Source organism: Odocoileus virginianus, chromosome 17 (genome assembly GCF_023699985.2).
Source record: "Odocoileus virginianus isolate 20LAN1187 ecotype Illinois chromosome 17, Ovbor_1.2, whole genome shotgun sequence".
Lineage (NCBI taxonomy): Eukaryota > Metazoa > Chordata > Mammalia > Artiodactyla > Cervidae > Odocoileus > Odocoileus virginianus.
In genome coordinates this window covers 51,994,370-52,009,384 of record NC_069690.1, presented here as the reverse complement: position 1 = coordinate 52,009,384, position 15,015 = coordinate 51,994,370, and the positions used below count along the sequence as shown (strand labels likewise).

General features: G+C 51.4%; 1 protein-coding gene across 1 annotated transcript in view; it reads left to right on the top strand.

Annotated features, from left to right (window-relative positions):
* The window catches only part of MGAT5B (alpha-1,6-mannosylglycoprotein 6-beta-N-acetylglucosaminyltransferase B), a 67,709-nt gene that overhangs the window by 49,991 nt on the left and 2,703 nt on the right, over positions 1 to 15,015 (top strand). Inside the window, exons 11-15 of the mRNA XM_070479909.1 lie at positions 781 to 911; positions 1,315 to 1,320; positions 7,958 to 8,113; positions 9,113 to 9,259; positions 9,444 to 9,560. Of these exons, the coding sequence (XP_070336010.1) occupies positions 781 to 911; positions 1,315 to 1,320; positions 7,958 to 8,113; positions 9,113 to 9,259; positions 9,444 to 9,560 (557 nt within the window). The remainder of the gene's footprint in view (positions 1 to 780; positions 912 to 1,314; positions 1,321 to 7,957; positions 8,114 to 9,112; positions 9,260 to 9,443; positions 9,561 to 15,015) is intronic.

The window sequence follows — 15,015 nt, the reverse complement described above, 5'->3', positions numbered from 1 at the left end:
GGCACCTGTGCCCACTCATTTAGCCGGCCGCGGCAGACAGAGCTAATCAGTGACATGCCTGGAGCATGGCGGAGGAACTGGAGCTGCAGCTGAAACGCACATCCTGCCCCTGGTGCTCTGGGTTCTGGGAAGCGAGTCAGGGTGCGAATCCGCGCTTTGCCGGAGACTTAAGCAAGGCGGACAAGCCAGCAAAGGGAGGGCACTCAGACCCCAGAGAAGGCTCCTGGGAGTAGAGGAGGTGACGTGCGAGTGGGGCCCTGAAGCGGAACACAGTTTTCTCATCGTGGAAAAGGGCAGTGGGCGCTTAAGCGAAGGGCAGGGGCAGAAGCTTGTAGGTGTGAACGCGAAGATGGGTCCGCGCATGCGTGAACCAGCTGGGCCAGGCACTCCCAGGGGCCGGGGACACAGACAGCTCCTGCCCTCTTAGATTCTGGCAGTAACACACGAACAAATCACTATGTACTGTCGTGTCTGATCAGTGAGTTCTGGGGCAAAAGATAAAGGAGGGAAAGGAGACGGAGAGGGGCGGGGGTCAGGAAAGACCTCTCAGTAGGGCCCTGTGAGCACAGGTCTGCGTGGAGAGAGAGTGGGGAGGCAGTGAGATGCCGCGGTAGGGGGCCGGGCCCCGATGGATGGATGCTCTCCCCGGCGCCCAACCAAAACCGCACCCCTTACCTCCTAGCCCCCTTCCACTTCCCCGCCAAACGGGTGTCCCCTCCGATGGGGCCAGTCTGGGTAAACCAGGGCATGCCCCTTCCTGACCTCGTGGTCTGGCTGCAGCTCACACCCCAGACAACTCCTTCATGGGCTTCGTGTCCGAGGAGCTCAACGAGACAGAGAAGCAGCTCATCAAAGATGGCAAGGCCAGCAACATGGCGGTGGTGTACGGCAAGGAGGCGAGTATCTGGAAGGTGAGACCCGCCGACCCCCAGCCCCCAGCACCAACCCTTGGCCCCCAGGAAGCTCCCACCCCCCAGCCCCGGACGGTGGAAACGGCCCCCCAAGTGGTCAAAAAAGAACTGCCATCAGAATACCAACCTGGGACTCCTGCCTCACTCCCCTCCCTGCCCCCACTCTTTGCAACAAATTCAAACGGCTTCATCCCCCACCCTCGCTGGTATGGATCCACAAACACTAACCCACCAAAGGGGTTTAGGCTACATGTGGGGATTCTGGGGGTGGGAGGCAGGGGAGAAATAAGAGAGGACTAGGGATTGTCCCAAGAAGCACCATCTGTGTGGGATATTACCGCTCACCTGGCCACTGACCTGTTCTCTCTCCTCTTTTCTCTCTGCCCCGCTGGCAACGAGGCAGCTCCAGGTACGGTGACTGTTTGCCACATGTTCCTTCCACCTCCTGCTGCTCCCCGCTCTCCTCAGGGTCTCCCCTGGGGGTGCTCCCAAGTTGGGCTTTCTGGGCTTGGTAGTGCCTGTGGATGGACCAGACCGAGGTGGGAGGAGGGTGATGGGGACATCGGGGTCTCAGGTGGGCTCTCTCTGGGGCCTGGAGGTCAGGGTGCAGCTCGGTGTGGAGCAGGGCAGCTCCTAGGATGGACAGCTGACCTAAGACAGGTGACATGAGGGGAAAGGTTAATAATAAAGATGCCCATCGTGGGAACCGTCGGGCAGCCCCCATACCCCGTGTCAAGCTGTCACATGACCATCTTAGTTAATGATTCTCACGCTGTATGGATCAGGTCAGGCTGTCAAAGAAAAGCCCCGACTAACTGTGATTGAGACAAGAGGGAAGTGTGTCCTCTTTCCCGCTGACAAGCTCTGGAGCTGTCAGTCTTGGGTTGACCCCTGGGGCTCCGCTCCCCTGGGTGACTCGCTGTGTTTAGTGTTCATCTGCAGTCTTGCTTCGTGGTTTAAGCTGACCACAGGCAGTGCAGTCATTACATCTGCCCTTCAGCCGGTGGTGCGGGGTGGGGGGGTTTGGAGGAGGAGGAAGGCCAGGTTTAGCATATCTCCCGAACATTACACATAGCTCTGCGCCATGTGGCCCCGTGGCTGGGTCTCAGTCCTGTGGCCACAGCCAGCGTTAGGGGACTTTGGAAATAGGTGTGGTTTAGCCATGTGTGCTCAGCTTAGCCCTGGAGCTCTGTGACTGAGGAAGTGGGAGGAATTAAGGGACATCTCATGATCTGTGCCCAGACAACCCTATGAGGTCTCAGCCATGGTTAATACTCATCCAGCCAGAGCTTACTGTTGCCAGGTGCTCACATGTATTTTCTCGCTTGACCATCAACTGTGGGGTTAGTATGACCAACTAGTTAAGTAGGTGGGGCTGGGATTCGAACCCACATCTAACGCCAGAGCCAGGACCCTTAATAGCCTCCTCGGTTATGACGCCTTGGATGGTGGCAGGGAGAAGCTCTGGAGGCTGGACTAAGGGTCCAAGCCCTGTCTGAGACGTCAGTGCCCACCGTGGAGTGTGGGGACAGAAGCAAGGGGTCGTTTTCACATGATGCCAGACAAGCTGGCTGCCAGGATGCCTGGGGCACTGGGCAAGGGAGTGAGCACAGACAGTGTCTGCTTGTGCCAGAGAACACTGTTCAGAGACTGCCCCAAGAGAATGAGAGGTCATGAGATCTGGGAAGAGAACGGTTTTATCTCGGGCTCAGGAGATTCTGGGATAGCCAGGAGCAATGCTGTATAACAAGAGACCTCAAAGAAGCTGCTTCCAAAACAGACCTCTTTGCTCTGGTCTTTGTGACCAAAGGCAGGCAGAGGCGGCCGGGTGAAGAAAGGAATGGCAGCAGCATTCTGGGACAAATGCCATCTGGAGTTCAGGGGACCGGGGGGCAGAGAGGTGGAGGAGGAAGAAGGTGCGCTTGTCACATCCTTAGGGGAACGGCAGCCAGGATCAGGGCGAGAGTTTTGATGACTTTTGTGTCGAGGAGGTTTGTCTTATCCTGGGTCCCCAGAGCTGGAGGCTAAGGCTTAGATACTGCTATTTTATGAGAGTCTGTTCCAGGGACCAGGAGTGAGAGGATGGGAGAAAGACTGCTTATCCAGGTGCAGGGCAAATCCAGCCTTGCTGCTGGAGGAATCATTCCGGACTTCAGAAGTGCCAGGTGGGGGACCTAAGGTTGGCTTTTCAAACTGCATCTCAGCTTTATTTTTTTTTTGTTTTTCCTCCTTAGGTTTACTGAGGTATAATTGACAAAGAGAAATTGTATGTATTTAAGGAGTACAACATGATGGCTTGGTGTACATATACATTGTGAAATGAGTACCTCCATCAAGCTAATTAACACAGCCATCACCTTGCATACTTTGTGTGTGCGTGGTGAGAACATTGAAGGTTGACTCCCTGGGAAAATTTCAAGTGACAGTACAGTTTGAGTAACTACAGTCACCATGCTGGATGTTAAATCCCTGGGTTTATTCATCTTGTAACTGAAAGTTTGTCCGCTTTGACCCCCATGGTCCTGTTTCTCCCACCCCCAGCCCCTGACACTCATTCTACTGTTTCTATGAGACTGACTCTTCAATTCAAGAGATGAGTGAGATCCTACAGTTTGTCTTTTTCTGAGTCTTAATTAGCCTTTCTAAATGAAGTAGGATAGCCTAGAAACAATAGAATAAAGATATCAGAGGACTTTATATGTATTAAGGGTAACTATTGTTTTGTAAAACTTTACATTTACACACATAAATACTCACATATGTATGTATGTGTATATATGATTAGGTGAAGAAAAGTTGGTGAACAGCGCATGTGACACGAACCCATTTGTACATGTATGTGTGTGGTTTAAAGAAAATGTACATCTGCTTATCATGCATAAAAGATCTGAGGAAGGCACTTGAGACACTGTTAGCAACAGCTGCTCTGGTAATGGGGTCAGGAAGTTGAACAGGGGCTTTGAAGACATTTTATTCACATGTTACATCCTTGATTTGATATTTTTATGGGGGCATGAGTCAATTTATAATAAGTAATCCTTTTTACATTTGGTGTGATGACTGATATTATCTGACTCTGAATCTACTATTTTATTAGTTAGTTTCTTTTTTCTGTTTTAAAAAATAATTTATGTATTTATTTATTTTTGGCTGTGTCTTTGTTCCTTCACGAGGGCTTTCTCTGGTTGCAGCAGGCAGGCTTGGTTGCCCTGAGGCATGTGGAATTTTCCTGGACCAGGGATCGAACTGTGTCTCCTGCTTTGGCAGGCAGATTCTTAACCACTGAACCACCAGGGAAGTCCTCTTTTTCTTTTTCTCAGTTGTTTCATGTTTTCCCCCCTCACTTCTTATCTTCTTTTACATTGATATATTTTTTTAAAATCCACCTTCCTTTAGCTAATTATGTTCTCATATTCTTTTGGTTCTGGTTTTCTTAATGTTTTTGTATTCTTTCAGTTCAGTTCAGTTCAGTCGCTCAGTTGTGCCTGACTCTTTGCGACCCCATGAATCGCAGCACGCCAGGCCTCCCTGTCCATCACCCACTCCCAGAGTTTACTCAAACTCATGCCCATTGAGTCGGTGATGCCATCTAGCCATCTCATCCTCTGTTGTCCCCTTCTCCTCCTGCCCCCAATCCCTCCCAGCATCAGGGTCTTTTCCAATGAGTCAACTCTTTGCATGAAGTGGCCAAAGTACTGGAGTTTCAACTTCAGCATCAGTCCTTCCAATGAACACCCAGGACTGATCTCCTTTGGGATGGACAGGTTGGATCTCCTTGCTGTCCTAGGGACTCTCAAGAGTCTTCTCCAATGGCTGCCATAAAGGTTATAACATCCATCCTTGACTTATCAAAGCCTAATATAAGTCAATACTGTAAAGCTTTTATGGGGTTGTAAAAGAATCTTTAAATGTTTTATTTCTATTCTCCCCAACTGATATGCTCTTACGGTATTTTAATACTGTCCAAATATTTTATACCACACAATATATTAGTATTATTGTTGTTTTATAAAGTCAGTGTTTATTTACATTTACCCACATCTATCCTTTTTATTGATTTGTGTTCCTTCCTACGTCACTGAGATTCCATTTAGGATCATTGTCCTTCTCTAGAAGGAAACACCCTAGTCTGGGTTTGCTTTGTTTTTTATTTTTCTAAAAATGCCTTAGTGGTTATGTTCATCATGTACAAATTCTAGCTTGTCCTCTGCCCTCTATCATTTCGCTGACAAGTCAGTGTGGGTCTTATTGTTCCTTTAAAGGTAATTTGTGTGTGTGTGTTTCCCTTCGCCTGCTTTTGAGGCTTCTGTTTATTTGGTTTTCGGGAGTTTCACTAAAATAAGCCTCAGTGGTTTTTGTTGTTTGTTTGTTTTGTTTCTTATCCTACACGGAGTTTGTAGATCTTCTTGGCTCTGTAGTTTGAACTTTCACTAATTTTAGAAAGTTCTCAGCTACCATTTCTTTAAATATTGCTTCTGCCCCAATGTCTCTCCTTTTTTAAAAAAAATTTGGCCAAGCTACACAGCTTGTGGGATGATAGTTCCCCGACCAGGGATTGAATCCACACTCCCTGCATTGGAAGTCAGAGTCTTAACCATTGGACCTCCAGGGATGTCCCTGTGATCCATTTTGAATTAACTTTTATATATGATATGAAGTATGGATTGAAGTACTTTTCCCCCTGTCCTTTAAAAACAATTTTTTTTTTAATTTGTATTTTCTTCCCCTCTCCTTTCCTTTTTTCTTTTTGCATATGGATATCGAGTGATCTGTGACCGTTTGTTGAAAAGACTGTCTCTTCCTCCACTGAAATGTCTTTGTGTCTTTGTCAGAAATCAATTGACCCCACATGTGTGGGTCTATTTCTGGACTGTCTATTCTGTTCTATTGATTATCTGTCTAACTAGATGCCAGCATCACAGTCTTGATTACTGTAGCTTTGTAATAAGTCTTGAGATCAGATAAGTCTGCCCACTTTCTTCTTTTTCAAAGTTATTTTGTCTGTTCTAGGTCCTTGCATTTCCAAATGTGTTTTAGAATTAGCTTGTCAATTTCTATAAAAATGCCTGCTGGGATGTTGATTGGGATTTCACTGGTTCCTTTTTTTTTTTTTTTTTCTTTTTGAGTTAGGGGTGGTTCTGGAAAGTGAATATGAAAAATCGTAGAAATAACTTGATGTCCAGAATAATGCTGTCTTCCTCCAGAGAGGATTTTCTTTTATTCTTGGTTTAGAACTGAGGCCCTTGCAATCCCAGATTGCCTTTTTTGTTTTGTTTTGTTTTTTGGCTATGCTTAATGGCGTATGGCATCTTCGTTCCCCAATCAAGGATTGAACCTACGCCCCCTGCATTGGAAGAGTGGACTCTTAACCACTGGACTGCCAGGGAAGTCCCCTAGATCACCTTAGTCAGTGATAGTGATTGAGACCATTTTTAAAGAATTCAGCCTCTGTTAACTGTGCTTCTAGTTCTGGTCCACCTTTCATCCGTGATGTAATTTCTCAGAATTCTAACCCAAAGTGTAGTTTCCATCAACACTCCCTATCTTTGGTAGGCCTTGAACTTGGACTTCCATCTCCCAGGTCTGCTCAGCTGCCTAGATCCTGCCTTTGGAATCAGCGGGTGGGCCCCCCAGGAGGAAAACCAAACCCGACACTGGCCTCAACATTCTCTTTTTCTCTTTCTCCCAGGTCTTGGCCTCGTAGTTTTTCATTCTTTGTTAGACTTTCAGGGCAATCATAGATGTTTTTCCCATCTTTTCTGGTCATTCTCAGAGACAGGGCTGATCTGCATTACCCAATGTGTAAGGCCTTCTTGTGAAAAATTTATGCACTTTGAGTTTCAAAATGTGAATTGTTAATTATTTTAATATTTGTTGATAACATTCTTCAAGAGCTGTGTTTTATAAACTAATCCTGGGCTGGAGCTCCTGGTGGTCTGACTTTGTGTTGACTGGTAGGACATGGGGAACCATGGGTTCTTTTTCTCTGACCCATTGATCTACTAGGAACCAACATGCCCTGAAAAGAGCTCTAAGCCCTGCCCTGATTCATGATCTTGTAGCTACTTTCCCCTCAACTTATCCCTTCCTTTCTTCTGCAAGCCTCAGAAAACTAAAAAATAGAACCCAGCAGCTGATCCCATGCTTACTCCTACTGAGGTCCTACACTGACCACAGCTCCCAGCTCAGGACCCGGGCTGTAGGGTCAGATGGGCGCCCAGGCGCTGAGGTGTGATCTATTCATCTATATTGCACACCTCTGCAGAGGTCCTCAGAGGTCATTAGGATTCAGAGGAGGCCAAGTAGCTCCATTTGTTGCTCAGTCACTAAGCATGTCCAACTCTTTATGACCCCATGAACTGCAGCACACCAGGCTCCCCTGTCCTTACTGTCTCCTGCTCAAACTCATGTCCATTGAGTTGGTGATGCCATCCAACTATCTCATCCTCTGTTGTCCCCTTCTCCTCCTGCCCTCAGTCTTTCCTAGCATCAGTGTCTTTTCCAGTGAATCGGCTCTTCTCATCAGGTGGCCAAAGTATTGGAGCTTCAACTTCAGTATCAATCCTTCCAGTGAATATTCAAGGTTGATTTCCTTTTGGATTGACTGGTTTGATCTCCTTGCTCTCCTAGAGCTCTCAAGAGTCTTCTCCAGCTCTACAATTCAAAAGCATCAGTTCTCTGGTGCTTAGCCTTCTTTATGGTCCAACTCTCACATCCATACATGACTACTGGAAAAGCCATAGCTTCGACTAAACAAACTTTTGGATGCATTGGATGTTGGTTTCTATGGGAGACGTTTGGAAGACAACAGGTCCATGGCTAAACAGGCCTAGGGCCCCTGGTCTAGTCCAACCTCTGCAACTCACAGATAAAGAAATTGAGGTCCAGAGAGGAGAGGGGGGCGTCTTCAAGGTCACACAGCTGGTTAGGAACCAACCTGACACTGGGCCCGTGTTTTCTGACTTCCCGACCAGTGATGTCTCTTCAGTGGCCTCTGCCATCTGTGGTCAGAGCAAGGCCCCCATCTCCTCCTCCTCCTCTTCCAGGGGAAGGAGAAGTTCCTGAGCATTCTGAACAAGTACATGGAGGTCCACGGCACTGTGTACTACGAGAGCCAGCGGCCCCCCGAAGTCCCGGCCTTTGTGAAGAACCATGGCCTCTTGCCACAGCCTGAGTTCCAGCAACTGCTGCGCAAGGCCAAAGTGAGCCCCACCCCTTCCTCCATCTTCACCTCAACCCAGCCATAGACGCCCAGGAGGGAGCCCATACATGCCTGCCACATCTGCCACCATCATTCGTGCCGCCTTCTACGTGTGGACATGCCCCTGCACACTCTGCTGCCCTGAACCTCCTGTCTAGGCCTCCTAGGTCCTAGTCGGAGCCAGGGCTAGAGATAGGGATATTCATCAGGGAAAGGGAGCTGGGTGGGGTTCATTGATGTGAAAAGGCTTCCCACCTGCTGCCCCTTAACACCAGGCCAGACAACTCCTGGGTCAGGCGTGGATTTCAGAGTCACTGAGGGGGTAGAAAGGCTAGGGGCAAAGGAAGGAGCAGCAGCCAGGCTAGAGTTCCATCGGGCCACTGACTGCTCCTGGAAGTCCCTGAAATGTGTCCTAGGAGCGTGATCCTGCTGTTAGGCCCTGAAGTGTCAGCTGAAGCTGGAAGGTCTCTAGCCAGCTGCTAGGCCCTCTCCTAATCTGATGATAGCTCCTTTCCTTAGGCATCTTGGATATGTGTGGTATGTATGTGTTGGAGTGGAAGAAGATACCTTTGTGCAGTGAGCAACCTCAACATCCTTACATGGCAACCCCAGATTCAGAATCACTTATATCATCTTCCAGGGGACAGCCCTATGAGCACTCCTCCTAGTACAAGTCAGGTGCTGAATCAATGTCTTTTGGGTGAGTGAGTAAAGGTCCTTTGAGGTCAAATGTAGGAGTGGCCTGAAGCCTTGTAAGCTTGGGAACCCTTGTTCTTCTCTTTCCTCTCCAAATCATAGTCTTTAGAGCAGGAAGAGGCCATTGATATTACCTAAATAGACCTCATTTCACAATGGCCAAGGCACACAACTGGCCTGTACTCCCTACTGCCCCGATTGCCTCCTGTGAATGTCCTGATCTCAACCTCACCCCCACCTTCTTGGGGCTCCTGGGCTGTGATACCTAACCTTCCCTGATCATCATGCCACCTTGGTTCTGCAGCTCTTCATAGGGTTTGGCTTTCCCTATGAGGGCCCTGCCCCGCTGGAGGCCATCGCCAATGGCTGTGTCTTCCTGCAGTCCCGGTTCAGCCCACCCCACAGCTCCCTCAACCATGAGTTCTTCCGGGGCAAGCCCACCTCCAGAGAGGTGAGTGGGAAGGGCCTGAGCCCACATCCAGAGGCTCTGAGATGGGATCCCAAAGTTCCTGGAAGGGGAAGACTGAAGCCTGGGATGAAGGGAGAGATGGCCCAGATGGGTGGGGGCACCTCCCCTTCACCCAGCCCAGCTTGGCAGAACAGGGAGAAGCCGCCTGTCTCTGTGCCCTGGCTAGGTGTTTTCCCAGCATCCCTACGCAGAGAACTTCATTGGCAAGCCCCACGTGTGGACCGTCGACTACAACAACTCAGAGGAGTTTGAAGCAGCCATCCAGGCCATCATGACAACCCAGGTGAGGCTCGGATCCAGTCAGGACCGCCAATATCCTATACTTTGCGTCTTTGCTATAATTGGAAAAAGATGCTCTTCTTGGTGAATTCAGACTCGCAGGCCTGGATTGGCAAATTTGCACAGGGGCCCTACTCACCAACTTGGATGTGTGTGTGTTTGTCGAGAAAGTGGAGATGGAAATATGCTTTTGTGCAGTGGGCAGCCTGCACAACCTTACATGGCAGCCCTGGATCCAGAGTCACTTTTTGAATGTCTTTGGAGGCCAGGTCATGTTAGCACAAGATAGGTGCAGGGTGGTCTCCAGGATGAATGCGTGAAGGTCCTTTGGACTCTTGGTGTCTCTGTGGTCTTGGGCAGCACATCTCTGTGCACACAGATCACCTGGGATCTTGTTAAAGCCCAGGTTCAGATTCAGCAGGTTGGGTGGGGCTGACGCCCTGCCTTTCAGACCAGATCTAGGGTGGTGCTGGTGGTGTCACCTTTGGGTAGCAAGTGGGTGGAGCATTTGGGTTTTCTCCGGCAAGTAGGTGCTGGGGGTGGGGTGCACTTGTGTAAGGGAGGGGGCAGGGAGGGGGGTGTGGAACTCCTCTCCTCTCCCGGCACCTCTGGCATCTGAGAGCAGATGTGTGTTCTCATGGTCCCTTTATATACAGAAGAGGTCAAGACTGTGTGAACGGGGTGGAGGTGGGGGGTTTCTGCTCACCACAATCCCTCTGGACCCACTTCTTGCGGTAGCTCGGACCCCAGGCTGAGCCAAAATAACCACTCCTGCTGGGTCCTCTTCCGTGCCCAGTACCACGTTGTTCGTTCATTGAGTGTGCCCTCCCTGGGGGATGTGTGGCTCAGGGTGGGCTTGTGGCAGAGTCAGAGAGCGTGTGGAGCAGGGGCTCTACAAGGGAGAGCCATGCCCAGGAGGACACCCGCCTGTGGGGGGAGCTGGGGGCACTGCTGGGCTCAGGGCAGAGGCCAGCAGGCATAGATCCCCCTACAGTCTTAAATACTTAACTCTGGGTCCAGAGTTCTGCCTGGTTGTCCTGACCATAGGCAAGTTTGGGTTTGGTTTTTTTTTTTTCTTTTTTGCGGGGGGCAGAGGGCCACACCATGTGGCTTGTGGGATCTTAGTTGCCTAAACAAGAATTGAGCCCCATGTCCTAACCATTGGACATTTTTTAACACCCTCCTGCACCCCATGGGTCAGTCCCTCCCACTCAGCCCTCTCCACTTAGCCCACCCTCTCGGCAAATGGCCCCAGAGAGTCCCTTCCCCTACCCACTACACCCTTGTCCTTCCCTTCTGAGTGGGTGTGATTGTTTCTTTAGAGAAAGTGCCAAGGAAACTGCCGTGTTACAGCCTAGGTACACCTCTAGTTGTAGCAGACATGGCCAGGTTGACCTGTGAAGCGGCTGAACCCCAGGACCCTCCATCAGTGGTGCGGGGAGAGCCCTCCACCCACTTCTGAAGCATCCACGTAAGCAAATCCTCCTCTGTTGGGAGTTCCTCCAGGTCACAGACTGAGACTGGGTTCTTCCAGGAGCTGACCCCAGACAGGGATTTGACTACAAGTAGTTTATTTGGGGGTGATCCCAAGAAGGAAGGTTCTAGAGTGACAGTGAGTCAGGGTGTGTAATGGAGAAGGTTACCTCTGCCTGCAGGGAGCTGGTGCTCAATGCTAGCAGGGACCTGTGAGAGGTGGGGTGCTCAGATCCCGAGCTCTCCTACCTGAGAAATGAGGAAATCGAGGTGTTCCTCCCCCAGCTCCATCCATCGCTGGATGGGTGGGGGGTGGGGGAGGGGTCAGCTCTCAACATGGGGTTGAACAGGCACCTCCATGGAAGGTATGGGGGAGGGTGCTGTGGGATGCTACCCTGGAGGAAACCCCCCACCCTCTGCCCACCCCTTGCCAAAGCAATCATCCGAGGCTTCCACCTGGAGGTGGGAGCAGAGGTGGGGGTGAGAGGGGACCTCCGAAGGCTTTTGTCCACCCCAGGCCACAGGTCTGGCCCCACCTCCAGGATCCCTCCCTGGAGAGAAACTCAGTGAGGGAGATCCCAGCCCTGTGGACATGGTTTTCCCAGCTGCAGACCTAAAATGCGGGGGGTGGGGAGGGGTGGTCTGTGTGGGGGAGCCCGTTCATCTATTCACACGTTATTTCTGGTTGGACACACAAGAAACTGATAACGTGCTGCCCCCAGGAAGAGTCTAGGCATCTGGGTCAGAGGAAAACTTCCTTTGTCTTGTTTTCTCTTGATTTTTTAAAACCATGAACATCTGTTTAATTGTGTTAATTAGTTAATTAAAAATCACAGGAACATAAGGGTCCGGGAACTAAGGTATTGCAGATTCACCAGGCTGACTCTTGTAGCTGGACTCCAAACCAGCCCGAGGCTCCTCTGCCTTTAACCACCCCCACTCCTACCCCACCTCCCAGTTAGCCTGGAAGGTGTTTAAAATGCAGACTCTTGGGCCTGTCCCCAGCTTCTGATTTCAAAGGACCGGTGTGGCTTGGAGTCCGCGTTTTACTCTTTTTTTAAAAATTTATTTTAATTGGAGGCTAATTACTTTACAATATTGTGGTTTTTGCCATACATTGACATGATCAGCCGCGGGTGTACATGTGTTCCCCCCGCCCCAACCCTGTCCCGATCGCCCCTCCCACCTCCCTCCCCATCCCATCCCTCTGGGTTGTCCCACAACACCGGCTTTGAGTGCCCTGTTTCGTGCATCGAACTTGGACTGGAGTCTGCATTTTAAACAAGCCCCCTGGGTAAATCTGATCATCCTAGTTTAGAAAACAGAGATAGCTGGCAGGAGCTCAGAGAGTGAATGAGGGCCGCCATCAGGGGACACAGCTTCTTCTGCAAGTCGTGGGGCCTTTTGCAGGGAGAGGGAGGCGGAAGGGCTGAGACGGACCTGAGGCACCAGCCCGGCAGCCCCCACCCTTTACCTGCTACCCCCACCCCCCCACGCAGCGAGGAGGCTCCAGGTGGGGGCTCTTTTCAGGTCTCTCAGCCTCGGTGGGTTTGCCCTTCAAGCATCTCTCTGTCCAGGGTGAGGCCATTCGAGGTGAGGGGAGGGAGAGGAGGGGAAGGGAGGTGGGGGAGGGACGCCTGCTTTCTCCCCGCCCGCCGTGCTCATTATCACAGGCTGGTAATTCCAGCAGGACCAGCACCTGCCATTCTGTGAGACGGATCACTGTGCACACCTGTAATTAGACCTAATGGGGGTAATTTCCAGGCAGGCTGGCTTGTCCGGTGGGAGATTCACGGCAGGTGGGATGTGGCTGCTCTGAATGGTCCCCTCATGGGGGGAGGGGGGCGCGGCTTTGAATCACTGCATGATGGGCTTCAAACCACAAGGGGGATAACTTGGTGGCTGCTGCTAGAGCAGGCAGTGACATTTGGAGGGGAAGTCTCTTCTCCAGGGGGTTTATTTATAACCAGGACTTGAAGCCTCGTACCCGAGGCGACTGCGGAACTGCTAGGGCAGCAGCTGGCGGCCGGGGCCTCGGCGGCCAGCAGCTCGGGCTGGGGCTGACCGTGCACAGCTCAGGGCTGAAAGGCTGTGCTGGTCGATGGGCTGTGAAGGATGTGGCTGGGTGTGGACCCGGGGAATTCTCTGGGACCCCGGAACTGCCCCCAGATTAAGGACACCTGCTTCCAGTGCAGGTGAAGTGCGGACTGGGGCGAGGCCAGATGGGAGGGGTCTTGTCCCGAGACTCGGTCCTGGTGGTGGCTGCCACTTCCCAAGACCCTCCTCAGCTTGATGTTGGGTATGTCGCCCTGGTCGGAGGGCTCAGGACCGGCCTGCGGCCCCTCGAGGTGGGGTCTCCAGGAAGCAGGGTTGGGCCCTGACTCCACCCACCTCTGATGAGGAGGAAGGGTGAGTGGGTTGGAGCGGGGGAGTGTGGCCTTGAGCAGACCTGCAAGATTTCACTGCCAGGGCTGAAGCTACCTGATTTCTGGCGCTGCTGGCTGGAAAATGGCATTAACAGGAGGTGGGCTGGCTGGGTGTGGTGCCAACACACACACACACACGGTGATGGGGCAGGGGTGTTGAAGGCTAAAACAGATCTCTCTCTGAGTCTGAGATGGACTATCTCCCATGTCAGCCTGACCTTGCCTCCTGCCCACCTGGCCGATCTTTCCTCCAAGCTGGCTGTGTGCTGGGCCACCGGGGGGTTGGTGTAAACAGGGCAGGGATGGCCAGGTAAGAAGAGTGGAGGAGAGGTGGGGGTCCCCACTCCAGGAGGCGGATTCCTCATCACTTCCTCTCTCTCTTCCCTTCACTTCTCGGGCCCCAGCTGCCAAATCCATCTGCTCCCATCAGCCCCAGCGTGCACTGCTCTGTAACTTTGATATTTAGGTGGACAGTATGTGGCCTCCGTTTGGGGCACCCTTGTTTATGGAGCTCCCAGATAACTGGTCTGGGCAGGAAGCTTCACAAATGTGATCTCATTCCATCAAGCTGAGAGATGCCTTGTGTTCCTTTGTGTGAACCTTCTGCATCCTGGGCAGGACATAGGCAGAGCTGGGATACTTTTCTGTTCTGTGACCACTTCCCTGGTGACGACTGTGTACCAGGCACTGGGTGAAGCAACAGGTGGACAAGCATGGTCCCAGAACCCATGGGGCTGCTAACCTGAGGGAGACAAGGGACATGTCAGAAATGATGACACAGGTGCCGGTTCTACTGGGGAAGCCTGGCGTGGGGGCCAAGGAAAGTGGTCTTTTAACAGGAGTTAAACAGGAGATGGTACTCTGGGTCTGCTTCCTGGAGGCGGTGATATCTAAGCTGTGCTGTGCTTAGTCACTGTCATGTTGAATTCTTGGTGACCACATGGACTATATAGCCCACCAGGCTCCTCTGTCCTTGGGGATTCTCCAGGCAAGAATACTGGAGTGGGTTGCCATGCCCTCCTGCAGGGAATCTTCCTGACCTAGGAATCAAACCTGCATCTCCTGTGTCTCCTGCATTGCAGACGGATTCTTTACCAACTAAGACACCAGGGAAGCCCAAGAATACTGGAGCGGGTAGTCTATCCCTTCTCCAGGGGAACTTTCTGACCCTGGATTGAACCGGGGTCTCCTGCATTGCAGACAGATTCTATACCAGCTGAGCTGAGCTACCAGGGAAGCAAAGAATACCAGAGTAGGTTGCCGTTTCCTTCTATAGGTGCACTTCCTGACCCAGGGATAGAACCCATGTCTCCTGCTGGTGGCTTCTTTACCACTGAGCCACCTGGGAAGGTGAGGATGAATCCAGGGGTTGGCTCAGAAAGAGCAGACATCACAGCCCAAGTGGAGAGGGAACAATGAGCTTTAGGGAAAGGGGAGAAATGGTGTAGCTGGAAGGGAGCTGAGGAGAGGTGAGCTGCCCTGAGCCCCTGGGGACCACTACGGGGTGCTTTGGGGAGCAGGGCGTCCTAGTGGATGGGGTGATTGGCTCGCTGAGTGCAG